Here is a 22,499-nt window from a genome sequence, read left to right as displayed (position 1 = left end):
GGCTATTGTTGTTGGTCGAGGGGACCAAGATGCTTTGCCTGGGAGTTTAGAGAGCTTAGACTTGGTAGGGATGCATGTGCAAGATGTGTAGAATCTTGAAGGATCACCAATGGTCTTGAAGCTGGAAAAACTACAAGGAAGTGACAATGATGAGTCTACAGTGCATGAAGTTGCTGTGTTTGATGTTGATGGGCTGAAGGGAAATGGGTTTATGGTGGATACACCACATGTTGATGCTCAGCATATGGATGAGTGGTTTGGCTATAGTCTTGGTCTGGCAGTTTGTCCAGAGAGAGAGTTGGAAGCCAATGATGCAGGTTGCAAATTGAACGATCATGAGGTGTGAGTTGAAGATCAGGTGTTTGTTAAATCACTATATGATTTTGAGTGGGAATCAGATGTGTCAGAAGGGAGTAGAGGTAAGGAATGGTTGTTTCCATCACAAAACTGTGTGAGCTGGTATGGAGAAGGAAATGCAGTATATATTGATGAAGCCATATATGAAGAGCCCAGGGGGTTGCTGAAAGTGGAAGACCATAACAAGATATATCAATGGTTATTTGACAGAGGAAAATGCTTGAAGGATTGGAAGGTAGATGCTCCGAGATTTCTTTTTGATCCTGGTGGATAGTTATTGGAATTTATGCTTTTGCTCCTGAGCATAAATGCTCTAGCAGATGGGGGGGTTGGCAAAGTATGTCAGGCGTTTTTCTGAGAGATATTTTGGGCTTGTGTACATATGGATGCATGGCCTGTGTGAGAGTTTTGCTCGGAAACGCCTTGGCAGATGTACAGAGAGAATGGTTTTGCTGTAGGCTTTGTACAGGCCTGTCTGGAGTAAGGTCAGCCTGCAGGTGGTATCGGCCGTTTGATGGCTTGAAATGTGTACGCGTCCCCAGGTATGAGTGGGCATTGGAAGGCTGCATTTGAAGAGTATGTGGAGCATGGGAGCAGTTAAAAGATTATGGGGCCAATGTTGCCTTTAAATTGGTGAAATGGAAGAGAGAGAGCGGCTACATGTGGATAGGGATGGCACAAAATCATTGGTGTGAAATGAGGGTATTGGGGATGGCCATCTTCTAGGCCTTAGAAGAAATAAAAAATGATGATAACAATGTGGCCAAAAAAGCATGACCACGTGGAGCTTCACGTAGCTGCCAGTGTGCGAAATCTGGAAGATTGGCGAAGTCGGGTCGAAGGTGTAGTTGCCGCTGGGTGGAGATACGCGGGGGGGGGGGAGTCGCATACAACGAAGGGCCCGGGTCAGTCTGCAGAGCCGACGTTGGGGGTGTGAAGGCCGTCGTGTAGAGACTGGGGGGCTTCTCGGGCGTTACAAGTTGGCGCAGCCGTACACACACAGAGGGAGCTGCCCTTGAAGAGGGGTGAGTACTAGCGCAAGAGGGCGCAGCTGTTGGCGTTGGCGACTGGTTTTTAGCTGGCGGCTTCAACAGAGGCGTGGTGAGAGAGACGTGTGAAGAGCCGTCTTGGTTAAGCGAGACGAGCTGGCGTTACAGGTTGGCGTGGAAGAAGCCCTGGACATAGAGAGAGAAGACAGTGAGGGGCGGCCCTGTGTAAAGAGACCGCTTGCTGGGAATCGTGTAGGGACCAGAGGCGAAAGAGTTGGCTGTGGGTTTTAGCGTGTGTGAAGCACTAGGTGCTGAGGCGAAGACACAAAAGAAGGACACCTCGTAGGTGAGAAGGGCATGTGCAGACGCAAGCAGGCAAGTGAAACATTGGAGGTGTGTGGCTGGGCGCAGCAGGAAGGCTTCTCTGGGAAGGACAGAGCAAGTACAGGGAAGGTGGCCGTTTTTCTTGGTTCTGTTGTGGCGAAGGCGTGCAGAGGAGCCGCCTTGGTGTTGTGTTACTGAAGCTGCTGGGCGACTTGCTGTTTGACGTCAAATGCAGGCCGGGAATTCAAGGGAAACAAGGCGCCAGGAGGTTTTAGCGCTGACGGGAGCTGATAGCTCGAGGGATACAGAAGGATAAGTAGTGACGGCTGGAAACGTAAAGAAGAGAGGAGCTGAGGTGGTGTGGCCGTCTTGCAACCGGATGCTGCTAAAGAGAGGGCTACAGAGCAGTGCTGTGAGTAGTAGGTGATTACTGGGATATACATATATATTTTGTTGTGTGCAGTGTTACTGTCATGTATCTAGTATTAGAACTAGGTCCAGATGTCGATGAGTTGTATTTTGAAGATCCCACACTCTTTGAAGTTGTATTTTCCAATAGTTCTTCTGGTTATTGGTCAGTGGTTGTTTATATAAAAGAGGAGGAGTGGGCAGATTGTGAATGGATTTTGGATGAGGACGGTTCTGAGGACATTTTAGATGTCCAGTTATGTAGAGATGAGGATTTCTACTGAAATATAGGTTTTGTTTTGTGTTGTCTGTATGGCCTGGGTGGGTGGTGAAGAGTGAGAGTGATTTTTGTTTCCAGCATCGTGCTGGTCGTGCCCCTTGTGTTTGTTGTGTCTTCCAAGGCTGCTGGGTAGGTAGCTATAGAGACATTTCTTCTTTTCCCAGCCTCCCGACAGTTTTCTTACTTTGCCAACCACCTAGCCTGCAGGACATTCATGTCCTAGCAGTTAGTATCCATAAACTGTCAGCCTCCAGGGTCAAAAGGCCACTGTTGCATGTCTCTTCCAATTATACACGCCTGCCCATCTAGTTCATCTAGGTGATATACCAATTGGGAGTTCCTTTCATTCAAAACTAATGGCATCTCACCATTCTGGCTATCCTCTTCATGCACACTCTTAGCATCACCAAAAACTGGGTCTGCATAACCCTCATCCACATCTTCTTCTCCTTGGATCAATCCCAAACATACTTGGGCCTCACTTGCCCACTGCACAGCCACAGTTAAAAGCATATGCATTAACAATTTGCAACCCAAATCCTTGGGCCTTTGATTACCTTGCTCATAAGCATTCACTGTTGTGGAAAATTTTTCGTCTTTTTCCAGCATAGCATTCCCAGACCTCATAACCCCAAATTCACCTGACTCTGGCTCCCACATGCCGGGTCGCTAAAGCATTAGTTCTTCTTTAACCGGTTCAATAAGAAAATTCCCAGAATCCAGCAGATAAGCATTGCTCTCACTCACCGGATCATCCGTGACCAGCTTTCCACTTCCACTGTCCTCTTCGGAAGAGAGACTCATTTCCAAAGGTGCTTCAAGCATCATCTTGTCCTCTACTTCCTCATTGCCAACCACCTTTGGTTCTTCTTCAGGCTCAAGATTTTCCCTTGTCTCACCCATCGTGTCAAATCCTGCTAGATCCTCCATTTGCAATCCATCTCCTTCAATCTCTTCGTCTACTTGCTCTTTCACTCCATCCTCTTCTTGTAGACCATCTTCTTTCTCTCCCCTCCTCCCCTTAGGTTCCTGAACTGGCTCTTTAAGCCAAGAGAAGCATCTGTCGACATCTAAATCCCCGCCTATGATTGGCAAAACCTTATTCTCTGCAAGAATTTTCTCTGCTTGAACTTTAGAAGCATAAATAACATCACTTAACACACCCTGACTAGTGGAAACATTATAAGAAATCTGGTAATTCTCATAACCATAAGCTGGCATAACATCCACCGCTATAGACTTCACAGTGCTCTCATTAAACTGCCCAAAATCCTTGGCGACTGCCTTAGGATTTACCTGGTACATTCCCCTGCTAATTTGTTGGTACATAGTAGGTGTTCGTTGTTGCACAAAATCAACCTGGACCATATTCACATCAAGTCAACCATTCTTGACCACTTCGTCTTCCTTGATCATCCCATAATCCGCCATTTTCTTCAGCTTCCATTCTTTCTCTTCCGCAATCCTCACCGCCTCTTCATAAGTAGAAGGTTGCTTCAAGTCCACTTTTACCAACAAACTTTGCTTCAAACCTGCTATGAATTGCTTCTTCTTCACAAGCATGGGGGGAACTTCTGTTTCAAGAGCTAAACACCATCTTGTCCATAGCTCACTGAAAATTGTAACATAACTTGCCACACTCTGGCTTTCACCTTGCTTCAGCTGTTGGAGCTCCTGCCAAACGTCATTGGGATCTTCTCTTCTCGGAAACTCCTTTGTAAGGGCTTCTCTCAAGTTTTCCACCATCGTCATTCGAGATGAACTACCGATCGTTCTTTTTGCTTCAAACCCTCGAAGCCATGTACCCGCTGTGCCCTTCAAAAAGATCTGGAAGAGCCTTAAAATTTGATCCGGATTATCCACATGGTTGGTAATACATGCCACTTCCATTTGCTCCAAGAAATCCTCTACATCCTCATTCTTATCACCATGAAATTCAGGATAAGCAAACGCCATGGTTGCAACCTGTAAACTGAAGGTCCGGAGTTCGATCCTCAGTTGGGGCACCAAAAAACTGTCGGGAGGCTGGGAAAAGAAGAAATGCCTCTATAGCTACCTACCGAGCAGCCTTGGAAGACACAACAAACACAAGGGGCACCACCAGCACGATGCTGGAAACAGAAATCACTGTCACTCTTCACCACCCACCCACGCCATATAGACAACACAAAACAAAACCTATATTTCAGTAGAAATCCTCATCTCTACATAACTGGACATCTAAAATGTCCTCAGAACCGTCCTCATCCAAAATCCATTCACAATCTGCCCACTCCCCCTCTTTTATATAAACAACCACTGACCAATAACCAGAAGAACTATTGGAAAATACAACTTCAAAGAGTGTGGGATCTTCAAAATACAACTCATCGACATCTGGACCTAGTTCTAATACTAGATACATGACAGTAACACTGCACACCAACAAAATATATATGTATATCCCAGTAATCACCTACTGCTCACAACACTGCTCTGTAGCCCTCTCTTCAGCAGCATCCGGTTGCAAGACGGCCACACCACCTCAAAAGCGGCAGCTCCTCTCTTCTTTACGTTTCCAGCCGTCACTACTTATCCTTCTGTATCCCTCGAGCTATCAGCTCCCGTCAGCGCTAAAACCTCCTGGCGCCTTGTTTCCCTTGAATTCCCGGCCTGCAGTTGACGTCAAACAGCAAGTCGCCCAGCAGCTTCAGTAACACAACACCAAGGCGGCTCCTCTGCACACCTTCCCCACAACAGAACCAAGAAAAACGGCCACCTTCCCTGTACTTGCTCTGTCCTTCCCAGAGAAGCCTTCCTACTGCGCCCAGCCACACACCTCCAAACAAGGCCACCCAAACCTGAAAGACCATCTGTCTCCGCAGCAGCTGCACCAACCTCTAGTCTCACAGTTGCCAGAGGCGGCTCCTTTGCTCTTCACCAGCCTCCACGCCAACTCATCCAAGGCGGCTGCCTTCGCTACAGCTCTGCAGAATCACAGCAAGGCGTCCGCTTTATCTCCAGGCGGCTACTACCTCTCCCTTCTTTGTCTCTGCCAGAAGGCGACTCCACGCCCTCGCTCCTCGCCCACACATGAAAAACCCAGCAGTCTCTTAGCTCTGCACTCTCTCCTCTCCTCTGCGCCAGCCTCTACAGTCCGGTATCGTTGCCAACAACTGCACCAACAGCACACACCTCTGAGGCGGCACCCCAGCAGCTCTCCTCGCGACTGTCAATCCTTTGGCAGCTTCTCTGCGCCAACCACTACCAAGGCTTCCACGTCGGCCCTCTAGTCGCCCGCAGCTTCCAGCTCGTCACGTCGCCAGCCTCACCAATATCACCAGGCGACCTTCACTTACTCGCCAGCCTTCACGCAGGCGGATCCCACTTAGCACCTTCACTCTTCGCAATCACCCGCGAGCCACTTTCACGTACAGAGGCGCCTGCCCAACCTGCGTTCTGTTTAAGCTGCCTGCAGCTTAAGAAGGATAAGCAGTGACGGCTGGAAACGTAAAGAGAGGAGCTGCCGCTTTTGAGGTGGTGTGGCCGTCTTGCAACCGGATGCTGCTGAAGAGAGGGCTACAGAGCAGTGCTGTGAGCAGTAGGTGATTACTGGGATATACATATATATTTTGTTGGTGTGCAGTGTTACTGTCATGTATCTAGTATTAGAACTAGGTCCAGATGTCGATGAGTTGTATTTTGAAGATCCCACACTCTTTGAAGTTGTATTTTCCAATAGTTCTTCTGGTTATTGGTCAGTGGTTGTTTATATAAAAGAGGGGGAGTGGGCAGATTGTGAATGGATTTTGGATGAGGACGGTTCTGAGGACATTTTAGATATCCAGTTATGTAGAGATGAGGATTTCTACTGAAATATAGGTTTTGTTTTGTGTTGTCTATATGGCGTGGGTGGGTGGTGAAGAGTGACAGTGATTTCTGTTTCCAGCATCGTGCTAGTGGTGCCCCTTGTGTTTGTTGTGTCTTCCAAGGCTGCTCGGTAGGTAGCTATAGAGGCATTTCTTCTTTTCCCAGCCTCCCGACAGTTTTTTGGTGCCCCCACTGAGGATCGAACTCTGGACCTTCAGTTTACAGGTTGCAACCATGGCGTTTGCTTATCCTGAATTTCATGGTGATAAGAATGAGGATGTAGAGGATTTCTTGGAGCAAATGGAAGTGGCATGTATTACCAACCATGTGGATAATCCGGATCAAATTTTAAGGCTCTTCCAGATCTTTTTGAAGGGCACAGCGGGTACATGGCTTCGAGGGTTTGAAGCAAAAAGAATGATTGGTAGCTCATCTCGAATGACGATGGTGGAAAACCTGAGAGAAGCCCTTACAAAGGAGTTTCAGAGAAGAGAAGATCCCAATGACGTTTGGCAGGAGCTCCAACAGCTGAAGCAAGGTGAAAGCCAGAGTGTGGCAAGTTATGTTACAATTTTCAGTGAGCTATGGACAAGATGGTGTTTAGCTCTTGAAACAGAAGTTCCCCCCATGTTTGTGAAGAAGAAGCAATTCATAGCAGGTTTGAAGCAAAGTTTGTTGGTAAAAGTGGACTTGAAGCAACCTTCTACTTATGAAGAGGCGGTGAGGATTGCGGAAGAGAAAGAATGGAAGCTGAAGAAAATGGCGGATTATGGGATGATCAAGGAAGACGAAGTGGTCAAGAATGGTTGTCTTGATGTGAATATGGTCCAGGTTGATTTTGTGCAACAACGAACACCTACTATGTACCAACAAATTGGCAGGGGAATGTACCAGGTAAATCCTAAGGCAGTCGCCAAGGATTTTGGGCAGTTTAATGAGAGCACTGTGAAGTCTATAGCGGTGGATGTTATGCCAGCTTATGGTTATGAGAATTACCAGATTTCTTATAATGTTTCCACTAGTCAGGGTGTGTTAAGTGATGTTATTTATGCTTCTAAAGTTCAAGCAGAGAAAATTCTTGCAGAGAATAAGGTTTTGCCAATCATAGGCAGGGATTTAGATGTCGACAGATGCTTCTCTTGGCTTAAAGAGCCAGTTCAGGAACCTAAGGGGAGGAGGGGAGAGACAGAAGATGGTCTACAAGAAGAGGATGGAGTGAAAGAGCAAGTAGACGAAGAGATTGAAGGAGATGGATTGCAAATGGAGGATCTAGCAGGATTTGACACGATGGGTGAGACAAGGGAAAATCTTGAGCCTGAAGAAGAACCAAAGGTGGTTGGCAATGAGGAAGTAGAGGACAAGATGATGCTTGAAGCACCTTCGGAAATGAGTCTCTCTTCCGAAGAGGACAGTGGAAGTGGAAAGCTGGTCACGGATGATCCGGTGAGTGAGAGCAATGCTTATCTGCTGGATTCTCGGAATTTTCTTATTGAACCGGTTAAAGAAGAACTAATGCTTGAGCAACCCGGCATGTGGGAGCCAAGAGTCAGGTGAATTTGGGGTTATGAGGTCTGGGAATGCTATGCTAGAAAAAGACGAAAAATTTTCCACAACAGTGAATGCTTATGAGCAAGGTAATCAAAGGCCCAAGGATTTGGGTTGCAAATTGTTAATGCATATGCTTTTAACTGGGGCTGTGCAGTGGGCAAGTGAGGCCCAAGTATGTTTGGGATTGACCCAAGGAGAAGAAGATGTGGATGAGGGTTATGCAGACCCACTTTTTGGTGATGCTAAGAGTGTGCATGAAGAGGATAGTCAGAATGGTGAGATGCCATTAGTTTTGAATGAAAGGAACTCCAAATTGGTATATCACTTAGATGAACTAGATGGGCAGGTGTGTATAATTGGAAGAGACATGCAACAGTGGCCTTTTGACCCTGGAGGCTGACAGTTTATGGATACTAACTGCTAGGACATGAATGTCCTGCAGGCTAGGTGGTTGGCAAAGTATGTTAGGCGTTTTTCTGAAAGGCGTTTTTGGCTTGTGTACATATGGGATGCGTGGCGTGTGTGAAGGTTTTGCTTTTGAGGGCGTTGCAAGATGTACAGGGCGGACGGTGCTGTCCGGAATGTGGTTCGCTAGAGTTGGTTTCAGCTGTTCGGCCGTTTGAAATGTGGGCGCGTCCCAAGTACAATGGGCACTAGCAGGTTGTGTTTGAAGTGTATGAAGGCATGGGGAGCAATTAATATTGGTGTGGCCAATGTGCCTTGAGCAATGGTGTGAAAAGCATTGTGTAGCCATCTCTTAGGCCTTAGAGAAGAAATAAAAAATATAATAAACGTGGCCAACCTATAAAATAGCCACATGGCAGTTTACATTGCAGCCAGCGTAGCTGCCAGCGTGCGCAATCTAGAAGCTGGCGAGGAGCGGAAGACAAAGAGCTGGCCTTGTTTTGTTTTCTGGGGCTTTAGGGCGTGTGCAGCCACAGGCACAAGGAGAGACGCGAAGGGGCTTCTCTAGTGAAAGGGAAGCACTGCAGGGGGGCCTCAAGGTGCGCAGGTTGAGCGTGGACTTGCGCCTTGAAGTGGCCACAGAGGATAGCAGCGAAGAAGAGGGGCTGGACCACCTCTGTGTGCGCAAGATAGCTGACGGGCTGGCGGGCTCTGGACGCGGCAGTGGACGAAAACGAGGGAGTCGCCGCCCACAGTGGAAGCTGCTGCAGCTGCAAGCAGCTTAAACAGAACGCAGGTGGCCGCCGCCTTGTAGCTCTCGGGTGGTGCTGCTGACAGGCGCTGGGGGTGAAAGTGAAGAGCGAGAAGCAAGGTTGGTGTGGACGCGCAGGTCGGGCTGGCGAAGGCGTCGAGAGGAGCCGCCTTGCGGTGGTAAGCTTGAGCGTGTGTAGCCACAGGCGCAAGGAGAAAGAAGGTGGAGACGCTGGTGTAGCGACGGGGAGCCGCCAAGAGGGTGGACATGACGAGCTGGACGTTGGGGCGACTGGAGACGCCGACTAGGAGGCCTTGGCGTTGATTAGAGCAGCCGGGAGCTACAGTAAGCGGCGGGTGATGCGCAGCTGACTGGCGCAAATGAAGGCAAAGGGTGGTGATGAAGGTAAAGGCCGCCCTTGAGGTGAGAGAGCAGGTGTGAGCTGAAGGAGGGAAGCGTGGCTAGTGTGGACCGCGTAGGTGAAGCCGACAGTGGACAGCGTGAACGGGTGCCGATTGGAAGAGGGGACAGTGTTGCTGCTTGGTTGGTGGGGCCGGTAGCATTGCAGAGGAAGAGAGGAAGAGGCTGGCAGAGGATCAGGAGAGAGAGAGAGAGAGAGAGAGAGAGAGAGAGAGATGTTTGGGTAGCTGCTGCTGGCGACACATGCAGAAGTGATGGGCTGCAGAGAGTTGAGGGTTAGCTGGTGGGGCGCCCTCTGAAGAGTGAGTGGCCGGGTTCATTCTGGTGTGATTGGCACAGCAAGCAGGCGAGAGGTTCGCGGTGATTGAGGATGTGGTGTATCCTCGGCAGTGTGACAGGTCTGAGTGTTGATGTGTTTGGTTGTGTGAGTAAGGCTTCTGTGTCGGGAGAAGCTTGTATACAGTGTTTTCTGGGAATATATTGCTGGGTGTTTACTTTGTCTATGGTGCCCCTGTTTTGTGCTGTCTTTCTGGTGTGGGTAGTGTGGTGAACTGAGAGAAGTGTTCCAACCGGTGGCTGGTGGTGCCTCCGTTGTGTTGTTATTTTCCAAGTTTGGGAGGTGAAGGGCTATAGAGGCAGTGGTTCTTTCTTCTTTTTTTCACCTCACAATCACCATACATGGATCTACCTGATATACATTTTCCAGTATTTTCTAGGTTTTTTCTACTCAGTATCATCTCGGAATCTTGCAGTTTTGCTCTTATAACTGTAGGACAATCAGTTTATTGTACTTTTTAGTCTTGTTCTCTCTGATGAGACACCAACTTCAGATGTACTCTCAGTTTTGGTCTCATAGGCCATTATGGCCTCTTAGAGACGTTAATATATCATTTCATTTCTCTCTCTCTCTCTCTCTCTCTCTCTCTCTCTCTCTCTCTCTCTCTCCAACCACATCTACCGCCAACTCCAAGATGTGGAACCTATTGTCCCCCTATCAACCCTCACATCACAGCTCACCACCATACTCCACACATCCGCCACCTATTCTTTCATCTGCACGCGGCGGTCTACCGCCAAGCCACCTTGCCGTTCCATGCCCCAGAACTGTTGGTATGATGACGAATGCCGGGCCACACACTCCCGTCTTAAGCATGAGGTACGGATTGGGTAAATCACGAAGCGCCAAGCGCAACGGATTTCTCAACAGCACACCCAATGCAAGAAACGGGAGTTCTATGCTCGGAAAGAGGATGTGTTATACCGACTTTTCTTAGGGCTGAACTGCAAAGAGGCCTGGAGGAAACTCCAAGAACATCACCCTCCCAAACCTATCATCTGCCTGGACACATGGCACTCCTATGCACGCTCCCTCTATCATATCCCCTACCCCCACCACAAGATCCTCGTCCCACCACCTCCACCTTCTTCACAAAGGGCATGGTCCTCAAGGCCATTCGTAGACTACGCAATGGGCGAGCCCACGATCATGAGGGACTCACTGCCGAGTACATCTCGCATGCCGATGATACCCTAGCACCCCTACTAGCCTACATGTTCAATAGAGCCCTTTGTGAAGGATTTCCACCCTCTTGGTCCACCAACACCATCACCCCCATCCTCAAAGCCGGAGATCCACTTGATCCTAATAATTACAAGACGATCATGATTGGCCACACATTGGCCAACTCTGTGACAAAAAGTTCGAATCCTGAGCTGATACAAAAAAAGCACAAATCAGCACAACCAACCTGAGAGATGGCGGGCACGGAACCTCGGAAGTGCGGGAGGAGCTGGTAGGGGCTGATTTGTGCAAGGTAGGAGCTCCTTCAATCTATTTCCCAGTCGCCTGTAGACATTTTTTCGAAAAACGTGTTCTCTGGATATAAAACATTGAAAATCGTAGGTTTTCCTAGGCTACATGAAAGAAACGTGTTTCATTCCAATGAAACGTTTCATTTCATTCAGATGGAATGAAATGCGTTTTATTGCAACTATGCATCGGACCGAGCCTCTGCACTCCAACGTGCCCGACGCCCTCGGCCACGATCGCCTCATTAGCTCCGGATCCAAGACATGCTCCACTGCCATCGAGCTACCTTTCCACGTGACGTAGCTAAGGGAGACCTCTCGACCATACTCATTAGCCCCATGCTTGATATTTTGGAGAGTGGTATACCATCTACTCGGAGCTGATGTTGCTCTCATGTTTCTATGTTCTTAGTATTCCATGATGAGTTTCCATGGACAGTTTTGTATCATCCCCGTGAGATAGCTATGTTTATGTTTTCTTTCTGTTTTATTTTCCATTCCATGATGAGATATGCCATGGACATTATTGTATCACTTGGTCTCATAGGCCCATTGGGCCCTTTCACACCCCCACGAAGGCACCAAATGCCTACCGCAGAAGACTGAGGGAAGGAATCATGTCCCCTGGCTCACGAAGGATTACGAAGATGGCCCGACGAGATGAGGCCCTTTATGAGGAGCTACAGCTTCACATAAGGATAGAGATGAACACCATGCGACAAGAGCTTGAAAAGGAATGGACCGAGTAGATGCATGCCCAAAGGAAAGTGATATACGAAACGCTGAAGGAAGAGATATATGTCCAATTGAAGGAAGAAATGCAAGCCCAAGTTCGGGTTGAGATGGAATTAGCCCAAGCATTGATGCACACGGAAATGAAAAAAGAGATGCAGAAATGGAAGGATGACATGCTCCGAGAGATTGGCACAGCAGTTGCATCGTACGAAGGCACTTTGAAAACATGTATGGCTGACCGCGAACAAGACATCACAGAAATGCAAAACACTTTGGAATCATGTAAGGCAAAAGTGGCTGCTGCAAAAGGAAATGCATTCATGGGCTGAAATTGCCAGTGCCACAAAGAAACAAATTGAGGAAGTCAACCCATTGATTGAAGTAGTAAAAAAACAGAAGGATACACCAATCAATAAAGTAGAGGTGATGAATGCTACATTGGAAGAGGAAGCCAACAGACGGGCATGTGCCTTACATGTACGTGTAGTTGGGTGGGAAGATAAGGGAAATCCCCAAGAGGATGCAAAGCTCTTGCAACAAAAATTGCAGCCACTGATGTACCCATTACCAGAGCATGGCGAGTAGGCAGAGATGAAACCAGGGCGAAGATATTGATCATCAGGTTTGGTGACTTGGAGAAGAAGAAGACCTTCCTCTCCAAACGGATGGCCCTTAAGGGGGAAAAGATTTATTTGGATGAGGACCTTACACCAGTGCAGATAGCACACCGTAAGGAACACATGCCATGTGTGCTTGAGGCAAGGAAAGAGGGAAAATGGGCGGTACACAGAGATGGCCGAGTCATCATTACGGAGAGGAGGCCCGCTTGACGGTGCACGGCCTATGAGACCTTGCAATTCACGGTGTGGAATTGCAAGGGAGCCCTTAGAACAGATGCAGTATACTTTGAGGATATTTCAGACAGAGTGATATTGCTATGTATACGGAGACCCATCAGTGCACAAACAAGAGACTTCCTAACATCCGAGGTTATAGATGGGAATCAGTTTTCTGCCCTCAGCCACGCACAGTGGGAGGTACCACAGGATCTGGAGGAGTGGCAATACTTTACAGGGAGGACCTTTGTGACAAAATACATGTGGTACATAGAGATGCAGATGCGAGGTACATGTGGGTCCGAATATGCAGAGAGGGGCTCCGCGAGCTATATGTGGCAGTATGCTACTTTCCCCAGCCCACTCCAGGTTTGCACCATCAAGAGAGTCGCCCTATATACCACTATATGATGATATCATGAGGTTTGCCAGCATGGGAGACATATTACTATTGGGAGAATTCAATGCACGTACAGGCACAGAGCAGACAGAGTTGTATGATACTCAAGAGGCTATGTACCAGGAGATCACGGCAGAGGATGTAGGGTTGCAGAGATCAGCACAGGATGAGGGGGAGATTACAGATTATGGCAGGCAGTTTCTCACACTCGGGAGTGCACATGGGTTGGTCATATACAATGGCTTATCGAGATGGCAAGGATCAGATGCTCTCACACACTGGAACTCTAAAGGGGGAGCGAGCACAGTGGACTACCGCAAAGCCTTCGATACCGTACCACGTGCCAGGCCTATGCACAGATTGCATGACATTGAGGTACCCGAGGATATGCAGTGGGGGATATATGCTTTGCATGAGTCTGTGACAAGCAGAATCCGAGCTCTATCTGATAGGGTGACCAGCACGATAGGGGTGAAGCAGGGATGCCTGCTATCGCCCACCCTCTTTGGACTGTACATTGATGCGGTCTTTGATTATGTAGATAGATTGAGAGGCCCAGGGGCATGCCTAGCAGGGGTGTTGATACCCATCTTGTTATATGCTGATGATATTGTTCTAATCTCAAGACTCTCCGAAGGGATTACAGAGACACCTAGATGCATTACAGGCTTACTGTGCGGATAGAGATCTGACAGTGAACCTTGGGAAAACCAAGGTTATGGTGTTTAACACCACACAGGCATGGGTGACGAGATCAGAGCCTCAATTCACTTTTCGAGGGGAGCCGATAGAGTGTGTCAGGTCATATGTCTACTTGGGAGTTACTTTCACAGGACCGCGTTTCCCTGAAGGAAGCAGCAACAGCTAGATTAGCTCGAGGGCATGCAACCTTGGGGGTACTTGAGAGGCAAGTGTGCACACATACAGTTTCAGGAGCCACGTACCAAATTGTGGCTATTTGATACGCTTGTCACACTGACCCTCCTGTACGGAGCTCCAATTTGGGGGCCCAGTATACATCACAGATCTCAGCGAGGGACATATGAGGGATGGAGGAAAATGGAGAGACCACTGATTATGATGATTGCCCGCATGATTTGGAGCAAATCGTCAGCACCACATGAGATTATTCGGGCTGAGCTGGGTGCCCCACCAGTAGTAACCGAGGCCATATTCCAAGCAGTTACCTTTTTACAGCGGCTATGGGAACTCCCTCAGTAGAGGTACTCCTGATTGGCATTGACCTCATCCATACAGTTGGCAGAGGATGGAGATACTCATTGTTGGTACACTCAGATGAGATCATGGTTTGACCTACATGGTTTGTGGATAGAGGCACTACCACCCTTTCAGTACAGTCTAGATTGTCCTTTTTTGGATCTCACCCGCTCAGAGCAAAACCGCGTGATCAAGATGGATATCATCAGAGTGGACACAGAGAGGACATGGACTAGCCCCCTTGAGCCCTTGGGCACGAAAATGGCTCATTACAAGAGCCATTTTCTACACCTCTCACCGGATGATTTTATCACCCGCCCGGCGTACATGGATGTACACCTATCACATGGGATACGTTGTGCCATTGGACAGATCCGGACCTCATCACACCAGCTGCGGATTGAGACAGGGCGATATGTGCATCAGATCTTGGATGACCGCATTTGTCAGCTATGCTACCAGGAGGTAGAGACAGAGGAACACTACATTTGCCGATGAAAGAGGACCCTGACAGATTTCTTCGGCACCAGTACCAGCAACCCAGCCCACACACCTCCTGATACCTCCTCCATTGGGCCATCAGGGCACCAACCACGCTCCCAGGGAGTCACCACTGATATAGCAGTTATCTTATGTCGTGCTCGTCGGCCACGCCCACCAGGATCCCGACCACGGCATCCTCACCATCGCCAGATCAGAGCCATTATTGCTCGGCATCGGAGGCGCCTACCTCACTTCTACGACCTCTCCATTCTAGACAGCCCCTGGCGGAGATACTTGATCTAAGGAGAGGGCAACAATTCAACTCATCAGCATACATGGATCTACCTGATATACATTTTTCAGTATTTTCCAGTACTTTCTACTCAGTATCATCTCGGAGTCTTACAGTTCTGTTCTTATAACTGTAGTACAATCAGTTTATTGTACTTTTTAGTCTCATTTAGTTGTTCTCTTTGATGAGACACCAACTTCAGATGTACTCTCAGTTTTGGTCTCATAGGCCACTATGACCTCTTAGAGACGTTAATATATCATTTCATTTCTCACCTTGACACATTCTGAGATTAGTAGAGTCATCAGACAGGACCTCATTCAGTTGGACACTAGGAGGACATGGCTAGAGCCCTCACAAGAGTTGGGGACGAAGATGGATTTCTATAGAGACTATCTTCTCCGCACCACTGAGGATGGCTTTATACTTAGACCAAGCTACATGGATACCCATCTATTTCATGGATTGAGGTGCGCCATTGGGCAGATCCGCACCTCTTCACATCAATTAGAGATAGAGACAGAGGCAGATTTAGAGGCATACCTCCAGGGGACAAGATTTGTCAGATTTGTTGGATAGAGCCAGAGACGGAGGAGCACTACATCTGTCGCTGCACAGCATTGCCTTTTCAGAGAGGGATTTGGACCACTGGCTAGAGTCATGGACTATTGTGATCAGCGATGCTTGGGTTTTTATCTCCTAGAGATCCGCAGGTTCAGAGTGTCCATTATCAGGAGCAGACGCCCGACTGGCAGGGAGTCCACACAGAGACAAATTACTAACTTCTTTAGAGGGACTACCCGAGAGGACACACAACCGACAGCCCAGCAGTGAGCACCGCGTGGGACTCTAGTTGAGAGAGCTATCCAGTTGGGCACATCCAGACGCCCGAGGGTTCGCGGATCCTCACATCGGAGACAGTGCCTACACCGAAGGATTCAGAGCATCATTGCGAGGCATCGGGCTCGTCGTCCGACCAGGCGTCTCACTATGGCAGATATCCAGGCCATCCGGCAGAGACCCATGCTAGAGCTCCTAGGATGATTACGACTCCAGCCATATACTGTAGTCTGTTGTACTCTCACTGTCACTTTTGTACTCCCCCATATTCATGTATTCATGTATCCATGTACTCATGTACCCCATTTTGACTAGTAGCATTAGCTTCCCACTCTCCCTAGTTGCTGCTTCCGGATGCTCCCTACTGATGTATTGTAGGGCTAGATACTTACCTTCAGTTCTTTCTTTTCTTTTCCAGAACCTTCAGTTCTTTCTTTTCTTTTCCAGCCAGTGTATCAGATGTCACATGCTTGTAACTTTGGTCTCATAGGTCACTTTGGCCTTTTGAAGACGTTAATATAACATTTCATTTCATTTCTCTCTCTCCCACCAGCCTCTACTCCCCCATCTACAAGCCTACCTGGCAGACCACCCTCCAGAGGAGTCACCCTCGACAGAGCCATTTCCATCTGTAGAACGAGACACCCACGACCACGAGGATCGCGTCCACGACTCCCTCACCATTGGCAGATTCGAGCCATCATTGCCAGCCACCGAAGGAGTTTACCGCGACGATTCAACGGTTCAGCTTTCAGCTCTTAGCTCTCTTAGGATGTTACTATTTTCATTCTTTCTTTCAGATTTGTTATGATGAGACATTATCATCATCAGTTGTACCTTGTTTTGGTCTCATGGGCCATTTCGGCCTTTAGGAGACGTTAATATATCTTTCTTTCTTTCTTTCTTTCACGAGAGTATCCCAAAGATCAAAAACATAAAAAGAAAAGCTCTATGCAAGAAGCATCCATATCACCCTCATGGCAGGCATCATATAAGGATTGCCGCAATGAGGCTCGGAAAGATTCATATGACTTGTGAATCTGCCGACCCAAGTATGCCAAATTATGCTCACTCTAGATTGTGCAAAGAGCCCAATATCTCACCCAAGAGAGAAATAGTGAGTATTGAGACAAAGACCTCATAAATCTGCCAAAGAGCCAGAAATGTTTCCCAAATCTGTGACTCGAGAAACGGAGCCGAAGATAATTTGAAATTCTCCCGAGGAGGATCTTAGAACACGGGCAGTGCCAAAGCAAATGAAGAACAGTCTCTGAAGGAGCCTAACATCTTAAACATGTGGATGGTGCAATGCGACATTTAGCAAGTGTGACCCCCACTGACAATGTGCCTGTCATACATCTCCAAAGAAAAAGTCTTTGTTTCAATGGCATTTTACACGTCCATAACATCCCGAGATTCTTCCGCCACCATGAGAGGGGCTTTCTTATATGCCACAGAGAATTAGCATGTTGCTGAATCCATGGAGCAGGCTGAAGAAGCCTGTAAGCTTTGATGGAGGTTAAGGCGGGAAGAGAAACAGGATGAGTGCATGTAGCAGAGGGTTGCAATTGCCAATCCGTAAGCCTGTCTGTGTCAGCCACAAGAGGAACAGGTAGAAAAAGATGTAATAAATCAGCAATTTTCTTCCATATAGACCTATGATGCATTCCCAATGCATAGGAAGCAGTGGCCTGAGGAAAAGATAAGACATAGCCCTGATCATCTACCACATCATGTATGTATCTAATTCCCAATTTCATGAGATTGTATGCCCGAACAGGTTCCTGTAAAGCGAGTGGAATGTCAAAGATGGCACTCCAATGAATACTTTCTTTCCTCATTGAGTTTGTCCCCGAGCAATTATCAGGAGCCCATTTGACCTTAGAAAGTACTTGTTTCCAGTCAAGTATCGAAGCAGTAGAGAAAGGACAGCCAGGTATCTTCCCTACAAATCTCCCAATGACAACCTCCCAATGATCAGTAATCCAATGACCATAAGCACAAGTCCTCATGTTGACACACATGGATGCTAGCATACAAGTCCATGGCTGTTGTTGGCGGAAAAAAGTATGCAGCATAGTCGCCTTCCTTGCAAGTACATGATATCTTATATTGAGGACATTAAGTCCACCATGCATCCTAGGAGAGCACACCATTTCCATCTTCATCAGTCTCAATGCTTTCACAGCAGTTTTTGTCCTCCATAACATCTCCATAGCTTGAGACATAAAGGCTGAAGTATCCCTGGAGGACCAATGCAACAAAGGCAAATAGAACTGGACATAGGACATTACAATGGACTGTACTATTCTGACCCTGACATGAAGAGGCCAAGTAGAAATCTTCCAGTATTCCAGTTTATGTTGAAGTCTTTGGAAGATCCATTTTAGCTGCTGCTTCCTGGTGATATGCCATCCTATGGAATATCCCAAATGCCTGACTACATCTTTAGAATGTACCACCTGACCCGGCCAAAGAATAGAATGCCAGTCACATTGTTTCAGGGGAAGTAATTTAGATTTGTCAAAATTGACATGCAATCCCGCTGCCAAGCCATACAATGAAAGAGTGGTCATAAGCATTTGAACTTCTCGGGAAGAATTCTGTGGCATAAAGAAGGAATCATCAGCATATGCTTGTGCCAAAAAAGATGCAGCTCCAGGGATTTTAAGACCAGTCATCTGTCCTGTGTTTGTAAGATGATGAAGATACATTAAAAGGGGATGGGTCGCAATGGCATATAAGAGAGCACTAAGAGGACAGCCCTGTCTAACTGATCGACCCAATGTCGATGACCGAGACAGATGACCCCCAAGAATGCACTGAGAAGTAGAGCCAGAATAAAGCCAGTAAACTGGATTTGCCATCTTGGGACCAAAGCCCAACTTGGTCATGATTTGAGAGATAAAGTCCCATTGAACAGTGTCAAATGCCTTAGCAATATCCACCTGCAATATAAGCACATCTTGATGCGAATACTTAGCATATTCAATTGCAGTCAAGGCATTGGATATATTGTCATGGATTTGTCTTCGCGGCACAAACCCATACTGATGAGGATGAAGTCCCGCATCCAGTATCCTGTGAAGCCTATGCACAATCATTTTGGTAATGAGTTTGTAAACTACAGGCATCAAAGTAATAGGCCTCCAATCTGACATATGGTCACACAGATGTTTTTTGGGCACAAGTTTGACTACGCCATGCTTCCAAGAGTGCGGCAACTGATTTTCTTGCCAGGCAACATTGATCATTTGCAAGAGGACTTCTTTCAAATCATCCCAAAAAGAATATAAAATTCCACCGTAAGGCCATCCCAGCCAGGGGACTTGTATTTGCTGAGGTGGAATAATGCATTATCAAGTTCTGTGTCAGTAAAAGGTCTCTCCAAGGTAAGAGCTTCATCCATTTCCACTATTCCAGAAACATATTGGAGAAATTCAATCCTAGCCTCAGTCATTTGATTTGATGGGGAACTAGGAGCGGAGAATAATTTCTGGAAATAATTCTGGCATTCATCTTGGAGATCAGAGAAAGAGTGTGTCCAAGAGCCATCTAGCTTCCTTACCCTTAGGCATGAGTTTTTCTTTGGAGTAGCATGCAAGCCCTGAAAAAAGGCTTTTGATGAGCAGCCCTTATCCATGAGGGGCTTCATTCTTGCCCTAATCTGCCATTTGTGCAATTTCCTCTGATCATTAACAGTCAATTTAAACTGAGCATGTGAAAGGGAATCCTTTTCTGAATCAGAGAGAGACCTTAACTGAGAAAATTCAGTCAATTGTTGTGCTGTCCTTTTTGCCCATTTAACCTCATTCCTCCATTCAGTCATATGCCAGTTGCCATACTCCCTAATGACATTCTGCATACGAGAGACAAAGCTGTCCCAAGCATAATTCATGTCCTCCTGGGCATGCAAAGGCAAGGGATGAATTGCAAGTCTGATCATTTGCTGGAAATAGTGATGTCAGAAATAAGCCTGATTAACATGCAATAATCTACTGGAGAGGGGCCTCCAAGGATGGACTTAATCCACTGCGCGACATCACTGGCCGCTGGGATTTTTCCTGGAAAGAAAATTATAACTGCAGTTTGAGACAACTTCCTGAGAGGATTCACGAGGGACAACAATTTCAATTTGTACGTGACCTCTGGAACCGGTTTGCCCCATTCCTGTCGTGACTGCTGAAAGTCATCCTTAAGGATGTCAAAGACGTACTGAGCTTCCATAGTAAGTTCATCATCTTGTGATGCAGGCTCTGATAGGCGGCGCATAGCATCTGCAGGTCTTTCTTTTCGAGCATATGTACAAAAATCCAAACCTGAAGCCATGATTGAAATGAAGAGGCAAAGGTCAGCAAGAGACACCAAGCAGACGGGAAGGGAGCAGGCAAAGGCGACAACAACAAGAGGAGAATACGCTAAGCAGGAAAGGACGATAGACAGCAAGAAAAGGCGGCAGCCCACTGTAGGACCACGTCACAGCCCACAGCAAAGACAGACGGGAGAAAGGACACCTAGCAGAACCAGACGACAGTCTGCAAGGAAAGGCAGAAGCTCTCGGAAGACAAAGGCGACAGCCTGCAGCAAAGACTGACAACGGCCTAGAGACTGGCAAGAAGAGGCGAGCAGACTCAGCAGAGCAGAGAAAGGCGAAAACACCAGCACAAGCAGGCGATGGACCTCTGTGCAGCACACTCTCTCTCTCTCTCTCTCTCTCTCTCTCACACACACACACACACACACATACACATACACATACACATACACATACACACAGCATTGTCTGCATATAAATCCACCTTCTCACCATTTTCTGTGATGTAAATGGGTAGGCCCCTGCCGTATCTCTTTTCAGCCCATGCTAGGAGCTTTGATAATCCATTTGGATAGCTATAAATCCAAGAATTGGGTGGACCCTGCAGGTTACTACCACTAATCAACACTTGAAATTTTCCACATGGTAGCAATTAGATAGTACACAATATGATTATCTTAGGAGGTTGCAACTTAATGTTAGATCACTTGCCATTTGCTTGCCGATGAGGCTACCATTCACGTCTTTAACTGGTTACATTAGGCACATATCACGAGTGTATAAGAGTGCAGGTCACTTCGAGATGTTGTATGATAAATGCACGCCTAAATTTTGCATGTTTGTCTTTTAAAATTTTCAAGAGTGGGTACTGATATTACGTGCCACTAGGCTAGATTCAAACACAGCAGCTCCACTTTGGAAGGTATGGGCGCTATTGCTGCGATATATATTGCTTACCGGAAGGAGTAGCCCCAACGTCGGTGTTGTACCATCTCTTTTGGGGGTCCTCAATGAGCTGTGGGTCATCCTTGATGAAGTTGGCCGTGTAGTAGTTGAGGCCTAGAAAATCCACGCTCCCCCTTAAGTCCCTACTTTCCTCTTCAGTAAACTTGGGTAATCTCTCACCCACCCTCACCTTCATAGACTGCGGGTAATCCCCTATCATAATAGGATCCATTTGCCTGATCTCAGAATGCAATATATCAAAAGTTGATCAGCATCTTAGTATACCACTACCACAACTAAACTAACAACAAGAAGTAATCACCCAAGAGTTTTTGTTAATATTCCTCCTAGAATCTTAGTATGCTATACCTATTCATACTACTCTTATGACAAAAAACAAAATCACCCAGATGTTTTTGTCTATCAATCCTAGGCTTGGCATAGTTTTTCTTTTGGCCGAATAATATTTCTAGAGATGCCATAAGGGAAATTCTTCCTTGGTTTGGAATATTGTCTACGTCTATCAATCCTAGGTTTGGCATACCTAGTATGGTATGCCTATTCATACTACTCTTATAACCAAAAAAAAAATCACCCAGATGTTTTTGTCTATCAATCCCAGGCTTCGCATAGTTTTTCTTTTGGCTAAATAATATTTCTAGAGATGCCATAAGGGAAATTCTTCCTTGCTTTGGCATATTGTCCATGTCTATTGCCTACATCTAACTTTTAAATACAAGAGAAAAAGGATGAGATTTTAGTGTTTCCTCACCACCCAGAAATGAAGTCCAAATATCGCTCTGCTGCATTTGCATCTTCCTTACTTTCGTTGTCATAAGGCTCGCACCACAGGTTATACGACGAGAAGCCAATCATTCCCTTTTGATCATTCTGTTTAACACAACCAATAGAAGGTCAAAGGGATATAGAATACAAACTAATCACCTGCTAGAATCTCCTTATCTCTCATTTGTAATTAGCAAAGCTGAATACAATCCTGGGTGTCCAGGGAAAGCCGAGATGGCACATCAGACTTGCAAGGCAATCAAATACAACTTACAAAACAACTAATCACTGTTAGAATCTCCTTATTTCTCATTTGTATTTAGCAAAGCTGAATACAATCCTGGGTGTCCGGGGAAAGCCGAGATGGCACATCAGACTTGCAAGGCAATCAAATACAACTTACAAAACAATCAATATATATTGCAATATATCCAGAAGGATCTCTTGGCAGTCACCTGGGCGACCTGCCCGATGCTCGCACCCTAGTTCTTCATAGCTTTTTCACAGGC

At 46.9% G+C, this 22,499-nt stretch overlaps 1 protein-coding gene across 3 annotated transcripts in view; it reads right to left on the bottom strand.

The window, feature by feature from the left end:
* The window catches only part of LOC147621442 (beta-glucosidase 24-like), a 53,829-nt gene that overhangs the window by 6,402 nt on the left and 24,928 nt on the right, over window positions 1-22,499 (bottom strand). For all 3 annotated transcript variants that reach the window (XR_015269829.1, XM_086824177.1, XM_086824178.1), the window contains exons 8-11: window positions 21,977-22,095; window positions 21,217-21,440; window positions 20,971-21,008; window positions 20,752-20,860 (exon numbers count right to left, since the gene is read on the bottom strand). Coding sequence is in view for 2 of the 3 variants with exons in the window: in XM_086824177.1 (XP_086680303.1) it covers window positions 20,752-20,860; window positions 20,971-21,008; window positions 21,217-21,440; window positions 21,977-22,095 (490 nt within the window). In the remaining variant the exon portion in view is untranslated. The remainder of the gene's footprint in view (window positions 1-20,751; window positions 20,861-20,970; window positions 21,009-21,216; window positions 21,441-21,976; window positions 22,096-22,499) is intronic.

The sequence above is a fragment of the Cibotium barometz genome, chromosome 30 (assembly GCF_041138505.1).
Source record: "Cibotium barometz isolate CiBa-2024 chromosome 30, ASM4113850v1, whole genome shotgun sequence".
In the NCBI taxonomy this organism is placed as follows: Eukaryota; Viridiplantae; Streptophyta; class Polypodiopsida; order Cyatheales; family Cibotiaceae; genus Cibotium; species Cibotium barometz.
This window is presented reverse-complemented; position numbering and strand designations above follow the sequence as displayed.